The sequence below is a fragment of the Procambarus clarkii genome, unplaced genomic scaffold, assembly GCF_040958095.1.
Source record: "Procambarus clarkii isolate CNS0578487 unplaced genomic scaffold, FALCON_Pclarkii_2.0 HiC_scaffold_101, whole genome shotgun sequence".
NCBI classification, from domain to species: domain Eukaryota; kingdom Metazoa; phylum Arthropoda; class Malacostraca; order Decapoda; family Cambaridae; genus Procambarus; species Procambarus clarkii.
In genome coordinates, this window is record NW_027189134.1 from 32,354 (window position 1) to 58,460 (window position 26,107).

The 26,107-nt window shown below is 49.0% G+C and overlaps 1 protein-coding gene across 2 annotated transcripts in view; it reads right to left on the reverse strand.

Annotated features, from left to right (window-relative positions):
- The window catches only part of LOC138360207 (heat shock protein 75 kDa, mitochondrial-like), a 52,192-nt gene that overhangs the window by 10,642 nt on the left and 15,443 nt on the right, over positions 1-26,107 (reverse strand). For both annotated transcript variants that reach the window (XM_069320146.1, XM_069320145.1), the window contains exon 3: positions 12,223-12,361. In XM_069320146.1, coding sequence (XP_069176247.1) covers positions 12,223-12,310 — 88 coding nt within the window. In that variant the 5' untranslated portion in view covers positions 12,311-12,361. The remainder of the gene's footprint in view (positions 1-12,222; positions 12,362-26,107) is intronic.

The following is a 26,107-nucleotide window of genomic DNA, read 5'->3' on the forward strand; positions in this document are numbered from 1 at the left end:
CTCCCTGTCACACAGACCACAATGCTCCCCTGGTCACACAGACCACAATGCTCCCCTGGTCACACAGACCACAATGCTCCCCCACCAACATAACTGGTCACACAGACCACAATGCTCCCCACCACCAAAACTGGTCACACAGACCACAATGCTCCCCGACCAAAAACATAACTGGTCACACAGACCACAATGCTCCCCTGGTCACACAGACCACAATGCTCCCCTGGTCACACAGACCACAATGCTCCCCTGGTCACACAGACCACAATGCTCCTCACCAACCATAAATGGTCACACAGACCACAATGCTCCCCTGGTCACACAGACCACAATGCTCCCCTGGTCACACAGACCACAATGCTCCCCACCAACCATAACTGGTCACACAGACCACAATGCTCCCCACCAACCAAAACTGGTCACACAGACCACAATGCTCCCCACCAAACATAACTGGTCACACAGACCACAATGCTCCCCTGGTCACACAGACCACAATGCTCCCCTGGTCACACAGACCACAATGCTCCCCACCAACCATAACTGGTCACACAGACCACAATGCTCCCCTGGTCACACAGACCACAATGCTCCCCACCAAACATAACTGGTCACACAGACCACAATGCTTCCCACCAAACATAACTGGTCACACAGACCACAATGCTCCCCTGGTCACACAGACCACAATGCTCCCCACCAAACATAACTGGTCACACAGACCACAATGCTTCCCACCAAACATAACTGGTCACACAGACCACAATGCTCCCCTGGTCACACAGACCACAATGCTCCCCACCAAACATAACTGGTCACACAGACCACAATGCTCCCCACCAAACATAACTGGTCACACAGACCACAATGCTCCCCTGGTCACACAGACCACAATGCTCCCCACCAAACATAACTTGTCACACAGACCACAATGCTCCCCACCAAACATAACTGGTCACACAGACCACAATGCTCCCCACCAACCAGAACTGGTCACACAGACCACAATGCTCCCCTGGTCACACAGACCACAATGCTCCCCACCAAACATAACTGGTCACACAGACCACAATGCTCCCCACCAAACATAACTGGTCACACAGACCACAATGCTCCCTGGTCACACAGACCACAATGCTCCCACCAAACATAACTGGTCACACAGACCACAATGCTCCCCTGGTCACACAGACCACAATGCTCCCCTGGTCACACAGACCACAATGCTCCCCACCAACCATAACTGGTCACACAGACCACAATGCTCCCCACCAAACATAACTGGTCACACAGACCACAATGCTCCCCTGGTCACACAGACCACAATGCTCCCCACCAACCATAACTGGTCACACAGACCACAATGCTCCCCACCAAACATAACTGGTCACACAGACCACAATGCTCCCCTGGTCACACAGACCACAATGCTCCCCTGGTCACACAGACCACAATTCTCCCCTGGTCACACAGACCACAATGCTCCCCACCAACCATAACTGGTCACACAGACCACAATGCTCCCCACCAACCATAACTGGTCACACAGACCACAATGCTCCCCACCAACCAAAACTGGTCACACAGACCACAATGCTCCCCACCAAACATAACTGGTCACACAGACCACAATGCTCCCCTGGTCACACAGACCACAATGCTCCTGGTCACACAGACCACAATGCTCCCCACCAACCATAACTGGTCACACAGACCACAATGCTCCCCTGGTCACACAGACCACAATGCTCCCCTGGTCACACAGACCACAATGCTCCCCTGGTCACACAGACCACAATGCTCCCCTGGTTCCACAGCCACAATGTCCCATGTCAAATGCTCACCCACCAACCATAACTGGTCACACAGACCACAATGACTTCCCCTGGTCACACAGACAACAATGCTCCCCTGGTCACCCACAGAACCACAATGCCTCCCCTGGTCAACACAGACAACAACTGCTCCCCTTGGTCACCACAGACCACAATGCTCCCACCAACCATAAACTGCTTCACCACAGACCACACTGCTCCCCTGGTCACACAGACCCACAATGCTCTGCCCCCTGGTCACCACAGACCCACCATGCTCCACCCTGGTCACACAGACCACAATGCTCCCCTGGTCACACAGACAACAATGCGTCCCCACCAAAACCATAACTGGTCACACAGACCACCAATGCTCCCCACCACCCAAAACTGGTCACACAGACCACAATGCTCCCCACCAAACATTAACTGGAGTCACACCAGACCACAATGCTCCCCCTGGTCACACAGACCACAATGCTCCCCTGGTCACACAGACCACCCAATGCTCCCTGGTCTACACAGGACCACAATGCTCCTCACCAACCATAAATGGTCACACAGACCACAATGCTCCCCTGGTCACACAGACCACAATGCTCCCTGGTCACACAGACCACAATGCTCCCCACCAACCATAACTGGTCACACAGACCACAATGCTCCCCACAACAAAACTGGTCACACAGACCACAATGCTCCCCACCAAACTAACTGGTCACACAGACCACAATGCTCCCCTGGTCACACAGACCACAATGCTCCCCTGGTCACACAGACCACAATGCTCCCCACCAACCATAACTGGTCACACAGACCACAATGCTCCCTGGTCACACAGACCACAATGCTCCCCACCAAACATAACTGGTCACACAGACCACAATGCTTCCCACCAAACATAACTGGTCACACAGACCACAATGCTCCCTGGTCACACAGACCACAATGCTCCCACCAAACATAACTGGTCACACAGACCACAATGCTTCCCACCAAACATAACTGGTCACACAGACCACAATGCTCCCCTGGTCACACAGACCACAATGCTCCCCACCAAACATAACTGGTCACACAGACCACAATGCTCCCCACCAAACATAACTGGTCACACAGACCACAATGCTCCCCTGGTCACACAGACCACAATGCTCCCCACCAAACATAACTTGTCACACAGACCACAATGCTCCCCACCAAACATAACTGGTCACACAGACCACAATGCTCCCCACCAACCAGAACTGGTCACACAGACCACAATGCTCCCCTGGTCACACAGACCACAATGCTCCCCACCAAACATAACTGGTCACACAGACCACAATGCTCCCCACCAAACATAACTGGTCACACAGACCACAATGCTCCCCTGGTCACACAGACCACAATGCTCCCCACCAAACATAACTGGTCACACAGACCACAATGCTCCCCTGGTCACACAGACCACAATGCTCCCCTGGTCACACAGACCACAATGCTCCCCACCAACCATAACTGGTCACACAGACCACAATGCTCCCCACCAAACATAACTGGTCACACAGACCACAATGCTCCCCTGGTCACACAGACCACAATGCTCCCCACCAACCATAACTGGTCACACAGACCACAATGCTCCCACCAAACATAACTGGTCACACAGACCACAATGCTCCCCTGGTCACACAGACCACAATGCTCCCTGGTCACACAGACCACAATTCTCCCCTGGTCACACAGACCACAATGCTCCCCACCAACCATAACTGGTCACACAGACCACAATGCTCCCCTGGTCACACAGACCACAATGCTCCCCTGGTCACACAGACCACAATGCTCCCCTGGTCACACAGACCACAATGCTCCCCACCAACCATAACTGGTCACACGACCACAATGCTCCCCACACAACCAAAACTGGTCACACAGACCACAATGCTCCCACCAAACATAACTGGTCACACAGACACAATGCTCCCCTGGTCACACAGACCACAATGCTCCCCTGGTCACACAGACCACAATGCTCCCCACCAACCATAAATGGTCACACAGGACCACAATGCTCCCCTGGTCACACAGACCACAATGCTCCCCTGGTCACACAGACCACAATGCTCCCCACCCAACCATAACTGGTCACACAGGACCACAATGCTCCCCACAACCAAAACTCGGTCACACAGACCACAATGCTCCCCACCAAACATAACTGGTCACACAGACCACAATGCTCCCCTGGTCACACAGACCACAATGCTCCCCTGGTCACACAGACCACAATGCTCCCCACCAACCATAACTGGTCTCCACAGACCACAATGCTCCCCTGGTCACACAGACCACAATGCTCCCCACCAAACATAACTGGTCACACAGACCACATGCTTCCCACCAAACATAACTGGTCACACAGACCACAATGCCTCCCCTGGTCACACAGACCACAATGCTCCCCACCAAACATAACTGGTCACACAGACCACATGCTTCCCACCAAACATAACTGGTCACACAGACCACAATGCTCCCCTGGTCACACAGACCACAATGCTCCCCCACCAAACATAACTGGTCACACAGACCACAATGCTCCCCACCAAACATAACTGGTCACACAGACCACAATGCTCCCCTGGTCACACAGACCACAATGCTCCCCACCAAACATAACTGGTCACACAGACCACAATGCTCCCCTGGTCACACAGACCACAATGCCCCTGGTCACACAGACCACAATGCTCCCCACCAACCATAATGGTCACACAGACCACAATGCTCCCCACCAAACATAACTGATCACACAGACCACAATGCTCCCCTGGTCACACAGACCACAATGCTCCCACCAACCATAACTGGTCACACAGACCACAATGCTCCCCACCAAACATAACTGGTCACACAGACCACAATGCTCCCCACCAAACATAACTGGTCACACAGACCACAATGCTCCCCTGGTCTCACAGACCACAATGCTCCCCACCAACCATAACTGGTCACACAGATCACAATGCTCCCACCAACCATAACTGGTCACACAGACCACAATGCTCCCCACCAAACATAACTGGTCCCACAGACCACAATGCTACCCTTCGGTCACACAGACCACAATGCTCCCCTGGTTCACACCACAGGACCACCAATGCTCCCCCTGGTCACACAGACCACAAGGCTCTCACCAACATAAATCAGGTCAACACAGACCACAATGCTCCCACTGGTTCACACCGACCACAATGCTCCCCTGGTCACACAGACCACAATGCCTCCCCACCAGACCATAACTGGTTCACACAGACCACAATGCCTCCACACCAACCAAAACTCGGTCACACAGACCCACAATGCTCCCCACCAAACATAACTGGTCACACAGACCACCAATGCTCCCCTGGTCACACAGACCACAATGCTCCCCTGTGTGCCCACCAGACCACAATGCTCCCCACCAACAAATACTGGTCACACAGCAACCACAATGCTACACACCTGGTCACACCAGACACCACACTGCTCCCCACCAAACCATAAACTGGTCACACAGACCACAATGCTTCACACCAAACATTAAACTGGTTCACACAGAACCACACAATGCTCCCCCTGGTCACACCAGACACACAATGCTCCCCACCAAACATAACTGGTCACACAGACCACAATGCTTCCCACCAAACATAAATGGTCACACAGACCACAATGCTCCCCTGGTCACACAGACCACAATACTCCCACCAAACATAACTGGTCACACAGACCACAATGCTCCCCACCAAACATAACTGGTCACACAGACCACAAATGACCTCCCCTGGTCACACAGACCACAATGCTCCCCACCAAACATAACTGGTCACACAGACCACAATGCCCTCCCCACCACAAACATAACTGGTTCACACAGACCACAATGCTCCCTACCAACCATAACTCGGTCACACAGACCACAAGCTCCCCCCTCGGTCACACAGACCACAATGCTCCCCACCAACCCATAACTGGTCACACAGACCACAATGCTCCCCCACCAACCATAACGGGTCACACAGACCACAATGCTCCACCACCAACATAACTCGTCACACAGACCACAATGCTCCCCACCAACCATAACTGGTCACACAGACCACAATGCTACTCCCCCACCAACCCATAACTGGTCACACAGCACCACAATGCACTCCCCACCAACCATAACTGATCACACAGACCACAATGCCCCTCCCCTGGTCACACAGACAACAATGCTCCCCACCAACCATAACTGGTCACACAGACCACCAATGCTCCCCACCAACCCTAACTGGTCACACAGACCACAATGACTCCCCACACAACCAAAACTGGTCACACAGACCACAATGCTTCCCTTTACCCTCCCCACAAACATAACTTGGTCACACAGCACCACAATGCTCCACCTGGTCACACAGACCACAATGCCTCCCCTGGTCACACAGACCACAATGCTCCCCACCAACCATAACTGGTCACACAGACCACAATGCTCCCCTGGTCACACAGACCACAAATGCCTCCCCTGGTCACACAGACCACAATGCTCCCCTGGTCACACAGACCACAATGCTCCCTGCGTCACACCGACCACAATGCTCCCCTGGTCACACAGACCACAATGCTCCACACCAACCATAACTGGTCACACAGACCACAATGCTCCCCTGGTCACACAGACCACAATGCTCCCTGGTCACACAGACCACAATGCTCCCTGGTCACACAGACCACAATGCCCCTGGTCACACAGACCACAATGCTCCCCACCAACCATAACTGGTCACACAGACCACAATGCTCCCCTGGTCACACAGACCACAATGCTCCCCTGGTCACACAGACCACAATGTCCCCTCCCTGGTCACACAGACCACAATGTCCCCACCAACCATAACTGGTCACACAGACCACAATGCTCCCCACCAACCAAAACTGGTCACACAGACCACAATGCTCCCAGCAAACATAACTGGTCACACAGACCACAATGCTCCCCTGGTCACACAGACCACAATGCTCCCCTGGTCACACAGACCACAATGCTCCCCACCAACCATAAATGGTCACACAGACCACAATGCTCCCCTGGTCACACAGACCACAATGCTCCCTGGTCACACAGACCACAATGCTCCCCACCAACCATAACTGGTCACACAGACCACAATGCTCCCCACCAACCAAAACTGGTCACACAGACCACAATGCTCCCCACCAAACATAACTGGTCACACAGACCACAATGCTCCCCTGGTCACACAGACCACAATGCATCCCCCTGGTCACACAGACCACAATGCTCCCCACCAACCATAACTGGTCACACAGACCACAATGCTCCCATGGTCACACAGACCACAATGCTCCCCACCAAAACATAACTGGTCACACAGACCACAATGCTTCCCACCAACATAATGGTCACACAGTACCACAATGCTCCCCTGGTCACACAGACCACAATGCTCCCCACCAAACATAACTGGTCCACACAGACCACAATGCTTCCCACCAAACATAACTGGTCACACCGACCACAATGCTCCCCCTGGTCACACAGACCACAATGCTCCCCCACCAAACATAAATCTGGTCACACAGACCACAATGCTCCCACAAACATAACTGGTCACACAGATCACAATGCTCCCTCTGTCACACAGACCCACAATGCTCCCCACCAAACATAACTTGTCACACAGACCACAATGCTCCCCACCAAACATAACTGGTCACACAGACCACAATGCTCCCCACCAACCAGAACTGGTCACACAGACCACAATGCTCCCCTGGTCACACAGACCACAATGCTCCCCACCAAACATAACTGGTCACACAGACCACAATGCTCCCCACCAAACATAACTGGTCACACAGACCACAATGCTCCCCTGGTCACACAGACCACAATGCTCCCCTGGTCACACAGACCACAATGCTCCCCACCAACCATAACTGGTCACACAGACCACAATGCTCCCCACCAAACATAACTGGTCACACAGACCACAATGCTCCCCTGGTCACACAGACCACAATGCTCCCCACCAACCATAACTGGTCACACAGACCACAATGCTCCCCACCAAACATAACTGGTCACACAGACCACAATGCTCCCCACCAAACATAACTGGTCACACAGACCACAATGCTCCCCTGGTCTCACAGACCACAATGCTCCCCACCAACCATAACTGGTCACACAGATCACAATGCTCCCCACCAACCATAACTGGTCACACAGACCACAATGCTCCCCACCAAACAATAACTGGTCACACAGACCACAATGCTCCCCCTGGTCACACAGACCACAATGCTCCCCTGGTCACACAGACCACAATGCTCCCCACCAACCATAACTGGTCACACAGACCACAATGCTCCCCTGGTCACACAGACCACAATGCTCCCCTGGTCACACAGACCACAATGCTCCCCACCAACCATAACTGGTCACACAGACCACAATGCTCCCCACCCAACCAAAACTGGTCACACACAGACCACAATGCTCCCCACCAAACATAACTGGTCACACAGACCACATGCTCCCCTGGTCACACAGACCACAATGCTCCCCTGGTCACACAGACCACAATGCTCCCCACCAACCATAACTGGTCACACAGACCACAATGCTCCCCTGGTCACACAGACCACAATGCTCCCCACCAAACATAACTGGTCACACAGACCACAATGCTTCCCACCAAACATAACTGGTCACACAGACCACAATGCTCCCCTGGTCACACAGACCACAATGCTCCCTACCAAACATAACTGGTCACACAGACCCACAATGCTTCCCACCAAACATAACTGGTCACACAGACCACAATGCTCCCCTGGTCACACCAGACCACAATGCTCCCCACCAAACATACTGGTCACACAGACCACAATGCTCCCCACCAAACATAACTGGTCACACAGACCACAATGCTCCCCTGGTCACACAGACCACAATGCTCCCCACCAAACATAACTGGTCACACAGACCACAATGCTCCCCACCAAACATAACTGGTCACACAGACCACAATGCTCCCTACCAACCATAACTGGTCACACAGACCACAATGCTCCCCTGGTCACACAGACCACAATGCTCCCCACCAAACATAACTGGTCACACAGACCACAATGCTCCCCACCAAACATAACTGGTCACACAGACCACAATGCTCCCCTGGTCACACAGACCACAATGCTCCCCACCAACCATAACTGGTCACACAGACCACAATGCTCCCCACCAACCATAACTGGTCACACAGACCACAATGCTCCCCACCAAACATAACTGGTCACACAGACCACAATGCTCCCCTGGTCACACAGACCACAATGCTCCCCACCAAACATAACTGGTCACACAGACCACAATGCTCCCCACCAAACATAACTGGTCACACAGACCACAATGCTCCCCTGGTCACACAGACCACAATGCTCCCCACCAAACAAAACTGGTCACACAGACCACAATGCTCCCCACCAAACATAACTGGTCACACAGACCACAATGCTCCCCACCAAACATAACTGGTCACACAGACCACAATGCTCCCCCACCAAACATAACTGGTTACACAGACCACAATGCCTCCCCACCAACCATAACTGGTCACACAGACCACAATGCTCCCCACCAACCATAAACTGGTCACACAGACCACAATGCTCCCCACCAAACATAACTGGTCACACAGACCACAATGCTCCCCACCAACCATAACTGGTCACACAGACCACAATGCTCCCCTGGTCACACAGACCACAATGCTCCCCTGGTCACACAGACCACAATGCTCCCCTGGTCACACAGACCACAATGCTCCCCACCAACCATAACTGGTCACACAGACCACAATGCTCCCCACCAACCATAACTGGTCACACAGACCACAATGCTCCCCACCAACCATAACTGGTCACACAGACCACAATGCTCCCCACCAAACATAACTGGTCACACAGACCACAATGCTCCCCACCAACCATAACTGGTCACACAGACCACAATGCTCCCCTGGTCACACAGACCACAATGCATCCCACCAACCAAAACACTCCCAAACCAAGGAAAAACAAAGTCACAGATTTTACTTATTAAAGGCTTTAATATATTTAATTTATTTAATAACACAGATTAAAGGTTTACCTTAAGGGCGAGGACCACCACAAGTGAGGAAGCCCCCCTGAAAGGAGTGTTGACTGAATGCCCCCAGGGAAGATAACCTTCACCATGCAAGGCTAGTACTTACAGAGCGCACAGGGAAGGAAACCCTGAGCACATGCAGTTCCAGTACACTAAACTCCTGGCTCACGCACACATCCCTATACGAACACACCGCCTCAAAAGCAAAAACACCAAAGAAAACGGGATGCCAGAGCACAGTGACTACCAGGCCCGGACATCAGTATAGAACTAGACTCTGCACGACCTGGCTGACCCAGGCAGGTGGGGGGGGGGCAGACTAGTGAAGAAGGGGGAGGGGGGGGGCAGACTAGTGAAGAAGGGGCGAGGGCAGACTAGTGAAGAAGGGGGGGGGGGCAGATTAGTGAAGAAGGGGGGGGGCAGACTAGTGAAGAAGGGGGGGGGGGGGGGCAGATTAGTGAAGAAGGGGGTGGGGCAGACTAGTGAAGAAGAGGGGGGGGGCAGACTAGTGAAGAAGGGGGAGGGGGGGCAGACTAGTGAAGAAGGGGGGGCAGACTAGTGAAGAAGGGGGGGGCAGACTAGTGAAGAAGGGGGAGGGGGGGCAGACTAGTGAAGAAGGGGGAGGGGGGGCAGACTAGTGAAGAAGGGGGGGGGCAGACTAGTGAAGAAGGGGGGGCAGACTAGTGAAGAAGGGGGGGCAGACTAGTGAAGAAGGGGGAGGGGGGCAGACTAGTGAAGAAGGGGGGGGCAGACTAGTGAAGAAGGGGGAGGGGGGGGGCAGACTAGTGAAGAAGGGAGGGGCAGACTAGTGAAGAAGGGGGGGGCAGACTAGTGAAGAAGGGGGGGGCAGACTAGTGAAGAAGGGGGGGGCAGACTAGTGAAGAAGGGGGAGGGGGGGAAGACTAGTGAAGAAGGGGGGGGCAGACTAGTGAAGAAGGGGGGGGGGCAGACTAGTGAAGAAGGGGGAGGGGGGGCAGACTAGTGAAGAAGGGGGGGGCAGACTAGTGAAGAAGGGGGGGGCAGACTAGTGAAGAAGGGGGGGGGCAGACTAGGGAAGAAGGGGGGGGGGCAGACTAGTGAAGAAGGGGGAGGGGGGGCAGACTAGTGAAGAAGGGGGAGGGGGGGGCAGACTAGTGAAGAAGGGGGAGGGGGGGCAGACTAGTGAAGAAGGGGGAGGGGGGGGCAGACTAGTGAAGAAGGGGGAGGGGGGGGCAGACTAGTGAAGAAGGGGGAGGGGGGGCAGACTAGTGAAGAAGGGGGGGCAGACTAGTGAAGAAGGGGGGGGCAGACTAGTGAAGAAGGGGGGGGCAGACTAGTGAAGAAGGGGGGGGGCAGACTAGTGAAGAAAGGGGGGGGCAGACTAGTGAAGAAGGGGGTGGGGGCAGACTAGTGAAGAAGGGGGGGGCAGACTAGTGAAGAAGGGGGGGGGCAGACTAGTGAAGAAGGGGGGGGGCAGACTAGTGAAGGGGGGGGGCTAGTTTTACAAAATTTTGTTTTCATTGTGGGGGAGTTCGTTTGGGAAATTTTAGGCTACGGTTTCGTTTTAACGATGCGGTAGTCTGTTTTGATTTGCTTATCTTGCTAGGAGCCTTCCCTTGGATGGTGGAAAAGATGATAAACTTTACATTTATTTAAAGTGTTCACAGGCCATTGCTCCCTGCTCCTCTCTGAGGGGGGGGGCAGGATCTGGCTCATAGTTGTTTTGTTGTATAAGATTCGTTCCTTGGAACAAAAAGTTCCAAGTAGCACGGGCTATGGTGAGCCCGTAGTGGACTTTTTTCTCAAAGTCCACAGAAGGCCAACAGAACTCGGCAACTGATGACACCTAGTAGTATGGCAGTTATTCAGTGTGATAGCTCCAGAGAGCTGACAATTTTCCTCACAGAAAATACAATAACAAAAGCAGTATTAAAAATCAAATTAATGATTTGAATGCACTTGTGTGCAAAGATTCAATGGGCATTATGGAATTTTAATTAATCCAGATTGTAGATGAATGTAGACAATTGGAAACTTACGAGAACAGAAAATTATGGGACACCAGTTATTTCACATTAATATACAAATTAAAAGAGGAGGGGAATTAGCAGTAATATCAGAATTTTTTTAAATTTTCACCAAAAAATGAATAAAAACTCATGAACATAATGTTTTTTCTGCCTTCTTAGCAGCCAGTTAGAAAAGTTATACAAAAGTTGTTAAGTTTCTTACTTCCTTCGTAATCAACTGCTTCTTTATGCTGACGCTTTTCTTTCTCTACAGAAACAATTTTCCTGTTAGTGAATTCCCGTAGCTGCATGAGAACTACATCATAGGCCTCGTAGCAGAATAACACTTCCACATTGCGTTCCTGCACAGGAGAAAAAAGAAACACATTAACTGTTATATCCTCAGTATCATAATTCTAAGAACTGTCCAGCATTGCAAACATCACTAAATTATTGTATTGAGTGGAACACCTTAACCCTAAATGGTTCAGAGATTAAGGTGTGGATGAACAAGTAAGTCTGTTTTAGACCTGGAACAGTTCCACACCGGCTAGTCTTAGATGATATAACTACTATTTGAGTCTTATTATTTCCACAACCTATTTTTTTCAGGGGAAAGCCCCTAGTGGCTCCCTGAAGCTACTATACTGATATAGTGCCAAACTACAAGGTGCCATCAGTTGTGGAGTTCGTATTGACAGAACCTGACCCACCTCACAGGTGCAGGGAGCAAAGGCAGTTATGAAAAAAATTTGTCAACTTATTTCTGTTTGCCACCACCAAAGCAAGGCACCTAGAAAGTCAATGCAACAAAATACACCACAGCCTCAAAACCACCAAATGAACAACAATGTAAACAAACAATTGAAAATTCATGAAACTTGAGCTAGCTCAGTTGCCTCCACCTCCCTCAACATTTGGGGAAAGGAGGGAGGCAGTCAGGTGTCAGCCAACTGCTCCACCCTCAGTTCTAATGCTGATATGTATGTGCCTAGTTCCCCTCTCATTGTTCTGACTCTGGTCTTGGTTTCAGCTCAGTGGTGTTTTGCCCTCGAGGCTTTTTCTGTGTATGGTTGTGCAACGTGAGCCAGGAGTTTAGTGTTCTTGGAGCTGCATGTGCCCAGGGCTACCTTCCATGTGCGCTCATTAAGTGCTGTCCTTGCGTTGTCAGGGTTCACTCCCTAAAGGGGTCTCCATGCTTGTGGTGGCTCTCGCCCTGAAGGTAAGCTTATTGTCTTGGACTGTCAGTCTCTCCTTGGGTCGAGTGTGTTTATATGCTGGTGGGGCGCACTGAGGTAGGCCTTCCAGATTACCATACCTGGTTTGGTCTGCTATTCTCCTTTGTTCCACGGTCGGGTATCTTGAGAGTTAGTGGTACTTAATTGGCAATTCGGTCCTTTTATGGCCTTTATTTTTCATCGTGCCCTCATTCCTCTAAGGGGGGGTTATTTGTGCCATTCCTGACTTATTAGGTTTACCTAGTGTCTAGGCATGGATGTTCCCCTTTTTGGTTTCTCTTGCTCTTTCTGGTGGTATTGGGTGTTAATAGGGGAAACCTATACAATTATATAGGAGTTACCAGCATGGCGATAACAGTGCCTGGGCATACCTGCAGGGAACATTCACCCTGCAAGCCCTGGAAAACCCCTATGGGTTTGGTGGTCCTTGTGATCCACCCACCATCCCTGCTCTCACTTCGAGCAAATCTCTGGGTTGCGCACCATCCATGCTTTGTGGCAATGTTCAGTTTGTCTGCCTCCACTGCTATCTGTTGGGTCTGTGACATCTTTGGCCCTGAGTCATGAAGGGGATGCTCCCTTCAAGTTGCTCTACTCTGCCAATTTTTGAGGGGCTTCTGGCAGCAACTGCTGGTGTCTTTAGTTCCTGGATTGCAGCAGTCAAGGTTGTGTCCCCGGTTTGAGGTCCGGGGCTAGCAAATGATGCTTGTCTCATGGAATAGGCGGTGATTTTGTCCATACCTCCTTTTCCTTCTTTCTCCTTTGGGCAGGGAGTTTGCCCTTCTCTTTTCCCCCTGCCCCTGGCCCAGTAGCAGGTTTAGGGTTGGGGTTATTCTTTGGGATATCCCTTCGGAAGCTACGAGGGTTGTCCCTTTCAATTCGAGTGTAGATACAGTTGAGCCTTCTCATCTTGCCAAGGTTTCTGGGAACTCCTTTTTAGTCCCATCACACAAAACAATAAAAAACCAGCTTTGAATGTAATGAAACGTCATTTTCTAGGTGAGAGCCCGGAGGCTCCACAGAGCTATCCAGGCAGATATGTATACAGTATTATTACACTTTGGCATCAGTGTGAATGAAGTTTTAGGCCTACCAGGGACCACGAGCCAGAACCTGGCCCCCTCAATGAGGCACGAGGAGCAATGGCCTATAGAACTGCACATGTGATTTGGAGCATTCTATGTCTGCCATTGACCAGGCCAGGCACCCAGAAAGGCAAGTGCCTCAAAACAAGCCCCTCTTCTGGTTAAAACCACTACTGAAACTAACGAGTGGACTCAACTCCCCAAATGAAAACGAGCATGATGTCACATGTGCCATGTCACTTGTCTGCTCAGCTCCCCCCCCCCACCCCCGGGAGGGGGAAGGGGGAGCCTCAGACCCCTCATGCCAGCGATCCACACCCCAGTTCTCGGCTGATGTGATAAGGCTCAGTCGTGTGGCTCCAGCTCCAGATTCTCTCTGTTGTGCTATGCCTTGTGTTCAGTACTGCTCTTACAGTGGCCTGTGAGCAGGGAGTAATAATCTATTATTCACAGGTACTCGGGCTGCATGTGCTTAGGGTTCCCTTCCCTGAGTGCCCTGTACTGAGTGCTGAGTGCCCTGTACTGAGTGCTGAGTGCCCTGTACTGAGTGCTGAGTGCCCTGTACTGAGTGCTGAGTGCCCTGTACTGAGTGCTGAGTGCCCTGTACTGAGTGCTGAGTGCCCTGTACTGAGTGCTGAGTGCCCTGTACTGAGTGCTGAGTGTCCTGTACTGAGTGCTGAGTGTCCTGTACTGAGTGCTGAGTGCCCTGTACTGAGTGCTGAGTGTCCTGTACTGAGTGCTGAGTGTCCTGTACTGAGTGCTGAGTGCCCTGTACTGAGTGCTGAGTGTCCTGTACTGAGTGCTGAGTGCCCTGTACTGAGTGCTGAGTGTCCTGTACTGAGTGCTGAGTGCCCTGTACTGAGTGCTGAGTGTCCTGTACTGAGTGCTGAGTGCCCTGTACTGAGTGCTGAGTGCCCTGTACTGAGTGCTGAGTGCCCTGTACTGAGTGCCCTGTACTGAGTGCCCCAGCCCTTGGGGACTGGGGTTATCTTCCACAAGGCACCTTGGGAACTACCTCTGTTGGTCTTTTGCTGCTCGGTAATTGACCGCCCTGGGAGTGTTGGGGGGTTTCCTCTTCGCTTTTTACCTTGGGGTAACTGGTAGTTTTTGCACTGGTAGGAGCACAGGGTACTGCGCAGCTAGTTTTCACATATTACAGTGGCCGGTTCTGTTCCTTCTGGGTATCGTTGTCCTCTTGCGGGGTTTTTCTGTTCATTTTTTTTGTACCTAGTGGGGGGCCCTGCTTTTGTACCTAGTGGGGGGGCCCTGCTTTTGTACCTAGTGGGGGGGGCCTGCTTTTGTACCTAGTGGGGGGGGCCTGCTTTTGTACCTAGTGGGGGGGGGCCTGCTTTTGTACCTAGTGGGGGGGGGCCTGCTTTTGTACCTAGTGGGGGGGGGCCTGCTTTTGTACCTAGTGGGGGGGGCCTGCTTTTGTACCTAGTGGGGGGGGCCAGCTTTTGTACCTAGTGGGGGGGGGGCCTGCTTTTGTACCTAGTGGGGGGGGCCCTGCTTTTGTACCTAGTGGGGGGGCCCTGCTTTTGTACCTAGTGGGGGGGGCCTGCTTTTGTACCTAGTGGGGGGGGGCCTGCTTTTGTACCTAGTGGGGGGGCCCTGCTTTTGTACCTAGTGGGGGGGCCCTGCTTTTGTACCTAGTGGGGGGGGCCTGCTTTTGTACCTAGTGGGGGGGGGGCCTGCTTTTGTACCTAGTGGGGGGGGGGGCCTGCTTTTGTACCTAGTGGGGGGGGGGCCGGCTTTTGTTCCCCTGCCCCCTGTTATATTAGGACCCTGACCTCCTGGGCTCGGTGGTTCCCCCTGCTTGGCCCCCGTGAGTGGACACGTCCCGGGGGTTCAGTTTTAGAAATTTGTTTGGTAGACTTGGGTGCCAGTTAGCAGTACCCTGGCTGGGCTTACCCTTAACAAAACCCTGTCTTAGGGCCCTGGGAAGCCCTGTAGGGGTGAAAGGGGTCCAATGGATGCGACCCCTGGGTCCCCACTCACTTTTTGAGAGTTTGAAGGTTGCTCTGTCTCCTTCTCTCAGGGCAACGCTCAATGTTTTTGCCTCCGTTATGCTGCCTGTAGAGTAAGTAACACCTTCGACCCCGAGTCCTGCTGTTACGAATCTTACTAGGATTCTAACATTACTCTTGATGCTTATATTACTATTGCCTTGTTCTATAATTATTATAGTATCCAGTTGTATGATATTAGATTCTTGTATGTTATATATTGTAGCATGCTGTTGTGTGCCTGAGTTGCATTATATTGTATGAGGCTTTTGCAAGTATTTTCATGTTGGTTTCTCCGTGTGGGGGGTTGACCATATTTGGATGTGGCCAGTGTGGGAACTTGATGTCAAGCGAGTGAGTATAGTTCAACCTTGACTAATTCTTATTATTGTTTGCCAGTAAATTATATTGAGTAATGTAACATTATTATATACTCTTATGATTAATAATGATTTGAATATTAGTACTACATTTTGTTAGTAGAATTTCTACAATAGTTTATGTGGATATTTAGTTGATATTGTGGTAGACGCCTGCCCTGGGATCCGACGCTTGGGCAGAGGCTGGCAACTTTGGTCGAGAGGAGACATGTTTTAAGCTAACTCCTTGGTAATGGGAGTCGGTCGGCCGAGCGGACAGCACGCTGGACTTGTGATCCTGTGATCCTGGGTTCGATCCCAGGCGCCGGCGAGAAACAATGGGCAGAATTTCTTTCACCCTATGCCCCTGTTACCTAGCAGTAAAATAGGTACCTGGGTGTTAGTCAGCAGTCACGGGCTGCTTCCTGGGGGTGGAGGCCTGGTCGAGGACCGGGCCGCGGGGACACTAAAATGCCCCGAAATCATCTCAAGATAACCTCAAGAAGATGGTTATTTTAGCTAATACTCGGTTAATTCTCTGGTTAGATGATTGTGTATTTTCCTAAATTAGAATTCATGTGCTGGTGGGATTGCTCATTGCTCAATAAAGATTTTATTTATATTATTGCATGCTAAAAAATATTTCTGACTATTATCTGTATTATTTAATTGTTATGTTTGTCAACCTTAGCGTAGATACATTGTTTCCCCAAGTTATGCAGTGTTTTATTCCCTTTTCCAGTAGACACCTGTTGGCAAGGGATATGCCAATTACTGAAAGCGGCGGTGGGTCACATTTTGCCCAAACCCCCCTGCAGTTTTCAAAATATCCCAAACATCCCAAATTCGATACCTGAGCCATATTTTGGATCCAAATTCTGGCTCTCTGCACCTATTCGCAGTTTGAAATTCCGACTTTTTATACCGAAAATATGCCAATTACTGAAAGCGGCGGTGGGTCACATTTTGGCCAAACTCCCCTGAAGTTTTAGAAATATCCCAAACATCCCAAATTCGATAATTGAGCCATATTTTGGACCCAAATTCTGGCTCTCTGCACCAATTCGCAGTTTGAAATTCAGACTTTTTATACCAAAAATATGCCAATTACTGAAAGCAGCATTGGGTCACATTTTGCCCAAAACCCCCCTGCTGTTTTCAAAACATCCCAAATTCAATACCTGAGCCATATTTTGGGCCCAAATTCTGGCTCTCTGCACCTATTCGCAGTTTGAAATTCCGACTTTTTATACAAAAAATCGGCCAATTATTGAAAGCGGCGGTGGGTCACATTTTGCCCAAACCCCTCTGCAGTTTTCAAAATATCCCAAACATCCCAAATTCGATACCTGAGCCATATTTTGGACCCAAATTCTGGCTCTCTGCACCTATTCGCAGTTTGAAATTCCGACTTTTTATACCAAAATTATTCCAATTACTGTAAGCGGCGGTGGGTCACATTTTGCCCAAACCCCCCCCTGAAGTTTTGAAAATAACCCAAACATCCCAAATTCGATACCTGAGCCATATTTTGGACCCAAATTCTGGCTCTCTGCACCTATTCGCAGTTTGAAATTCCTACTTTTTATACCGAAAATATGCCAATTACTGAAAGTGGCGGTGGATCACATTTTGCCCAAACCCCCCTGCAGTTTTCAAAATATCCCAGACATCCCAAATTCGACCCCTGAGCCATATTTTGGACCCAAATTCTGGCTCTCTGCACCTATTCGCAGTTTGAAATTCCGACTTTTTATACCAAACATATGCCAATTACTGAAAGCGGCGGTGGGTCACATTTTGCCCAAACCCCCCTGCAGTTTTCAAAATATCCCAAACATCCCAAATTCGATACCTGAGCCATATTTTGGACCCAAATTCTGGCTCTCTGCACCTATTCGCAGTTTGAAATTCCGACTTTCAATACCAAAAATATGCCAATTACTGAAAGCGGCGGTGGGTCACATTTTGCCCAAACCCCTCTGCAGTTTTCAAAATATCCCAAACATCCCAAATTAGATACGTGTGTTGTAATCCACAAGTTAGTAGGAATTATTAGCTAGAGGATCATTACTACAACACTTAACGAATGATGATTGGAAGTACATGTTAAGTAGACAGACTATGGATCACATATCTAAGAAAGGTCAATGGATTAAGACCGAAGCTGTTTAGCCAAATTAATAATTCCTGGAAAGAGGAATTATTCTTCGTCAGGCTTCAAGGATCAAGGTTACCGCTCTAGGGATAAGGTTAATCGGATTTTACCTTCCTTGAGAGGCGTGGTGAAATGTTTGAGGCCATGGTTGGCTAAAGTCAGTCTGATTGTGGGAGTTGAACTGAGAAGTCCTCTGGATCTCCGTTTGTGGCAGCAGCGAAGTGTAGCAGACAGCTATGCGAGAACCTGATGTGATCTTAGTGACCAAGTTAAGTCTGCAGTATGTGAGTATTGAATGAAAGACTAACCGGGTGTGGAGCGTTGTAGTAATCATTCCGTATTAGGGACTTAGGCGGAAGTAACGAGTGTGGGTGGTGATCGCGGAGGTCAAGTGGTCTATGGGTATTGGAAGTGTATTGACCAAATAGAGTATGTTAATATGTTATTATTTGTCAGAGTCTATTCTTTGTAATTAAATGACAAAACCCGACGGCCTTTAAATACCTTCCATGTGTTCATTCATTGTGTTCCAGTACAAACCTAGTGGTACGCCTCAAGGGTCTGGTGTGTGTAGGAGTACACGGTGGTAGTAACGGTTGCTGAGGCAAGGTGTTATGTGTTGTGTAATCGCTGTGTTCGGAATGAACCGGGGTTCAGCGTCACGACATATTTGGTGGCAGCGCAAACAGGTTTTGGAGCACTTTGAGAGATGAAGGAAGTGTGTTACTGGTTTTGTTGGTGAGGGAATGTTCGGGAATTGGTAGACGTCGAGTTGTGTTCAGGACGGTGGATATAAGGAGTGAGGAAGGGAAGGTGTGTGGGCTTGTGAGTGGCCATAGTGGGGTGTGGGGCCAAGGTGTGTGGCCAAGTGGAGTGGCCACGTTGTGCGGCAGGGAAAAGTCCCCTAAGGGGTGGAAACAGTAGTGTGGGGAACTGATAAGTGACGTTGTTAATGGTGGCTTAAAATTATAAGTGATTCTAGTGAGATTAAGGGAATAAGGCCAAGTAAGGTTACTGTACGGCAAAGCGTCAAGCTGGTTCATACACGAGCACATAAGGGGCGAGTAGCCATGACGGGTACGGGTAGTAATAGGGGCGCCAGTGGCCAGGCCACGAGTAATGTCGGTCAGGGTGAGTGGTGATAACACGGCGGCGTTGCTTACGGCGCAGGCAGCAGCGTCAGAGACAATGGGGCAGGTTGCACAGTGGTTGAAAAATGTGTTGAGCACGCATGAGACGACTAATGCAGGACCTAAGGTATATGGAGACATACCCACGTTTTGGGGCGCCAAACGGGATTCGAAAGGTCAGTTACTGACGGATATTAGAACATTTTTCTTTGCTCTAGAGAAGGCGACTAGTGTGGGGTCATGGTCGGATCAGGCAAAGATTGCATTGGCATATTCCAAGGTGAAAGGGGAAGCAAAGACCCTGCTCAACTCGGCGGAAATTAGTTATAGCGAGTTTAAGCAGGAACTGATAGATCATTACGATGTGCAGCACGATGCAGTAGAACTAAAGGCTCAGTTAGCTGCACTTAAACGAGAACCAGGGGAACAATTAAGGGCGTTTGGCCATAGAATAAGACTCTTGGGTGATGTGATTGAGCGGACGGAAACGCAGTTCACGGGGTAGTAAGAGATTCTATGCAACGGAGTGTTTTTTTCGGTGCATTACCACGGGAAAGTGCGTTACACTGCAGGGAAGCTAAGTCTTTTAAGGAAGCGGTGAAACATGCAGTGTTTTGGGCGGAGAATAGCCCGACACATAAACTGACAGAGGATGACATTTTCAAGGAAGTGTCCCCTAAGGAACAGGCAAATCTTGCAGACACGCAAGAGAGACAGGCTCAGCTCTGGGCCCCAGTAGCTCAGCCAGTGGAGGATGGACCCGCGGCGGGGGTCACACATTCCAAGGGCAAGGGGCGAGGTGCTCCTCGACGTAACAATAATAAGGGCTGGGAGCCAAGGGTGTTCCAGGGACACAATACGAGTGGTGTGTCGTGGGGACCCCATCAGGGTACTCGTGGGCAGCGAGGAGGGAGCACGTGGAGGCAGGTTCACTCCTGCTCCACCACGATACACGCCTGCTCAGGAAGCAACAGGAAGTACCACCAGAACCAGGGTACCGGTAGAGGGTATCCTCGGGGAACGGGGTACACTGCAGGTAAACACGAGCCAGAACGACCTAAGCAGACAAAAGTGTGTAAGCTGTGTGGTGACGGTAGTCACTTGGCCTGGCAGTTTTTTTTTTGTTTTTTTTCTACCACAGATGTGGCCAGACATTTACAATGCTAACCAGCATATATACATTTTCTTCTGTCCTCCATAGACAGGGTTAGAGAAGTGTTAAACATATAGTTCAAGGGTTTATTGAACACTCAACCACAGAAGGTGATTCAGTGCTTTTAAAATGCTAAGCTAACCTACATATGTAAATACATAGATACACAGATTTACGTATGCCCTACATAAAGTATTAGATGTGTCTTTTACATAGTGTCATTAATGTACATTCACAAAGGTGAAATGTAATTCTGATCAGCTTCCATATATGCTTTATACCCATACATATACATACACACACACACATACACACACATATACACACACACACATGCATTCACATACATTTGTCTCATTTACCCTGACAGGGTGAGGTAGCTGATAAAGAAACTAGTGTGCAATTAAGCACTTAATCACTGAAGGTAATGAAGGTGCTTTTACAAGCTCAGGTTATATAGTTACATCATATATATACATTGTATGATTGATATATTACATGGTCAATCTTGGATACAAGTCCAATATATCATCAAGTGTTCCAGTACTCATATAGTAACTACAGAGTTCAGCATACCTTAGCCCAGGAGGGCGAAAGTCAGTCAGTATGTGACATTCTGCAATATAATGTTCAAGAGAGTGCATGTTTTCTCTTTCACAAAGTTGACACATTGTGTACTCGACATTTGGGTTTTGAGAAAGCTGCCAGGTACGTCTATATCCCAGGCGTATTCTGGCCACTATAACATCACATTGCCGGGTTCTTGTTCTATTAGTCCCATATGTGAATGTCTCCTCACGATATCTATCATAATATTTAATGCTACAACTTTCAGGTCTTTGTGAATTTGTTAGGTCGGTGAGATTTTCATTAGATATTTGTTTAAGTATTCTCTTTATCACTGCTAATGAAACACCCATATCAATTTCTACCACTGGTTTTCTGCAGGCTGACTTAGCAAGCATATCAACAGTGTCATGCCTTGAGATGCCAACATGTGATGGTATCCATAGGAATTTAATCTCAAATCTGTTTTCTTTGGCAGCTAAAACATTCATTCGAATATCACTGACTATTTTCTGGGTGTCACTACTATGTGCGTTCAATGCCAGGAGTGCACTCTGCGAGTCACAGTATATAAGTCCACTGCCTTTGTCTTTTAAAAATTCAGTGGCAAGGTATATGCCTGCAAGTTCGGTTTGAGTTGTACTTGCCCAGTCATTGACGCGCTTCATTGCTGTATGTACGAGAGAAGATTGTTCAAATATGTTACATGCACATCCGGTACATCGTCCACCTTCTTCTACAGAGCCGTCGGTATAGCACTGATAAACATCGTTACCCATACTCTGAGTACTTTCAGTGATGTTTTTCAGTGTTAACTGTTTTAATAAGGTAGTGTGCACACTATCTTTCTTGGGCGCATTTACAAAATCAACTGATAGATCCCAGTTATCCCATGGAGTAATTGGCTGATTAATCATTAGTCGAGTTGGGTACATATTTAATATTTTGATGGAGTTGGCTACCTTGTAGAACCAATATACATAATCAGATATCGTTCTTCTTCTATAGACCTCAGGTGAGTGTAGCATATTAGAAAGTTTAGCTTGAAACTTCATGTGTTGTCTAGATCTACTCAATGCCTTCACGCCGAAAACTGTGCTAATAGACAAGATTCTCTCACTTATGGTAGGTAATTTTAACTCTGCTCTCATGTTAACTATTCTCGTGGACTTTGGAGCCCCAAGGATGAGACGCATAGCTTCATTTTGCAAGGTTTCAAGAGATTTCAGCTCTTTGTCAGTATACAGTGTGAGATGTAGAGCATTGTAGTCAATCACAGAGCGTATAAATGATACATAAAACATTCTAGCAAGTCTCACGTTAAGCCCATGATTGACACCAACAAGGACCCGCAAGGGCTTTAATCTCTCCCAAAGTCTCCTCTTGAGAGAAGAAAGGTACCCAGGGTCGTTAATGGGGGACACGAAGGTATCTGTAAGACTCGCAGTTCTCAAGTGCTCGCCCATCTATATGATAATTGGCTGGTGGAATACCACATGGAATGAGGGCACGAGTTTTCTGTACAGAGATAAGGAGGCCACATTCCTCAGCTCTAGTAGCAAAAGCGTCGAGCAGAACTGACATTCTAGGCTCGGTGGCAGCCTGTAAACATATATCATCAGCATAACAAATGACAGTGTCTTCATTATTAGTTGGAAGATCTTTAATAAGTTTATGCATCAGAACGTTGAACAACAAGGGACTGAGGTCCCCTCCTTGTGGAGTTCCCAGTTCAAAGTGTTTGCTCTCTGTGCTTTTAACACCATTAAACAAAACATATGCTGTTCGATTAGACAAATAGCCCTTTATCCATTTCAGTAATTTTCCTTGTATTCCCAGCTCGGCAAGCTGTTCCAGTATGATTTCTCTGTTTGCTGTATCAAAAGCTGCTGCTAGGTCGATGAAGACTGTTTGGGGGGAAGCTTCAATATGTGCGAAGTACTCAGCAAAACAGTGTTGTGTACTGAGCCAAGGCATAAATCCAAACAGTTGGGGTGACAGGTGCCCCTGTATACGATACATGAGTCGGTTTAGAACAATACGTTCAAGCACTTTACAAACACACGATGTTAAAGATATGGGTCTATAATTATCTGAGTGTGGTTTGGGGATAGGAACAATGACACTCTTTGTCCAAGCATCAGTTAATACTCCTTCACGTAAACTCATTCTGTACAACACTAATAGTGGATTACCTGGTACGTGTGAGACTAATCTCAGTAGACTGTAAGTAATACCATCCTCTCCAGGAGCAGTTGATTTTCCCATCTTTAGTGCATGATTTAATTCCCATTCAGTTACATCATTAAGGTCCGACACGTCGATAGCTGTACAGGCAAGATTGATGGTTCGTTGTCTGTTGGGGCATGTGTCATCAAGTTTGTGCTGTATGTTAATTGGGAGTGAGTCGTAGCTTGATGTTAGTGCCCATTGATCAAGGAGAATGTTTGCTTGTTCTAGTGGGCTGTGGTGCAGCGGTTTGGTTGGGCTGCTTCTAGAGATTTTTCGTATCTTTTCCCAAACTTCAACAAGTGTTGTTTGCTCATTTATACTTTGTAGGAACTCTTCCCAATGTTTATTACGTATGACGTTGCTCATGTCTCTCACCTCTCTATTTGCAACTAGAAATGCATGCAAGTCACCTTGTGCTTTGGTTCGTTTGTACGTATCTCCAAGTTGCTTTACTCGTTCATGTTCTTTAACAAATACGGGGTCAAGGACCCACTTGGGTGGTGGTAGGTGTTGCCCACTTCTGCTAGGCTTACGACCTGTTCCCCAACACACCCATGTGTCATAGTAGGTAGTAATCGTATCAACGAGATCTCTGGTGAAGGCTTCTACATTCGTTATTGTGTAATCTTGATACCATTTTGATATACAATTAATAAAGTGGTCATGCAAGCCATATGGAATATTCATTTTCCGTCTCTGATGTCTATTAGGTACATCACACTGTACCTCATAGGAAGCAGAAACTGCATAGTGATCACTAAGTGATTTACCAACGAACATTCCATCCTATCTTGCACAAGGTTTCTACCCATTACATAATCAAGTCTGCCTCCCAATAAATGAGTTTGGGTATCCGTAGTATACACGGTTAATCTGTTGTCATAAACATATTTGATAAATTTGCATCCATTATCGTTGTTAGTACTGTCTCCCAGCGTAATATATCTAGCATTAAAATCTCCCATGTATATTGTCCCATGATTGTCTAGATCTGGGAACAATGTTACATGGAGTTTCTGGCTTCTGGCATATACGTTGAGGAATGAAAAGTGGCCTGCTGCAGTTTGTACATGAAAGTGATGGTACTGTGTGTGTACATTGTGTGACGTGCTCACAAGAATGTGCGGTAAATCACTTCTGACGTAAGTTAATAGGCCTGTGGCGCTACTGTTAGTATAGGCCTGGCAGTGTAAGCTTTTTGTTCCGCCTAATTACCCAGTGTGTACAGTAGGGGGTGGCGGACAGTGGTTGTGTACCGTCGGGTCGAGTCATCCCATAAAGGTGCATTTACGGTTAAAGGGCACTATCTATACAGCCTTGGTGGACACCGGTGCTTCCGTGTCCATCATGAGTCGTAGCGTGTTAGGATCAGACGTCAGGCTGATACCGAACAACAGGAGATTAACGGCGGTGGGGGATAATGCGTTGCGGGTGTTGGGTGAGACAACTGTGGATTTCCAGCTAGAAGATAGATGGTTTAAACATAGTTTTGTAGTAATACAGGATATAGGGCTGAAACATACCAACATTATCTTGGGAATTGACTTCCTCGAAAAATACTCATGTACCATAGCGTTCAGCGCAAGGGGGAATAAATTGGTATGTGGGGGTGAAGCGGTAGACGTTAACAAGGTGAGGAGTAGAGAAGGAGTAGCAGTAGTGAGGGGTAACTGTGGTAACTCGGCTGGGGACCAGAATATACAGTGGGCAGTCACGGTACCCAAGGATGTCACCATTCCGGGAGAAGCATCCTTAGTGATTAAAATGGCATGTAAAGCCAAGGGAGTAGACGTTGTGCAAATTGAGCCATTGGATAATCCAGCAGGGTTGGTGATAATGGAGACTATTGAAGACATAAATGAAGGGGTAATTCGGTTGAGGGTTTTTAATCCCTCTCGGTGGCCAGTCACCTTGAGTAAGCATGCACAGGTAGCGTGGGGGCACCCTGTGGAGGAGATTATTGCAGCCATGTCAGTAAGTCAGAGTGAGGGCGATGAGGATAGAATGGATAAATTAATGGGAATAGTGGATAGGATGTCCATGGAAAGGGAGGTTAAGGAAGCCTTAAGGGGCTTAGTCAGGGAGTTCCCGGATGTTTTTGCGTTGAGAGGGGAACCCCCGGGGTACATTACTCAAGGAGCACATAGGATTGACGTAGAGGGCGCACATCCAGTATATAT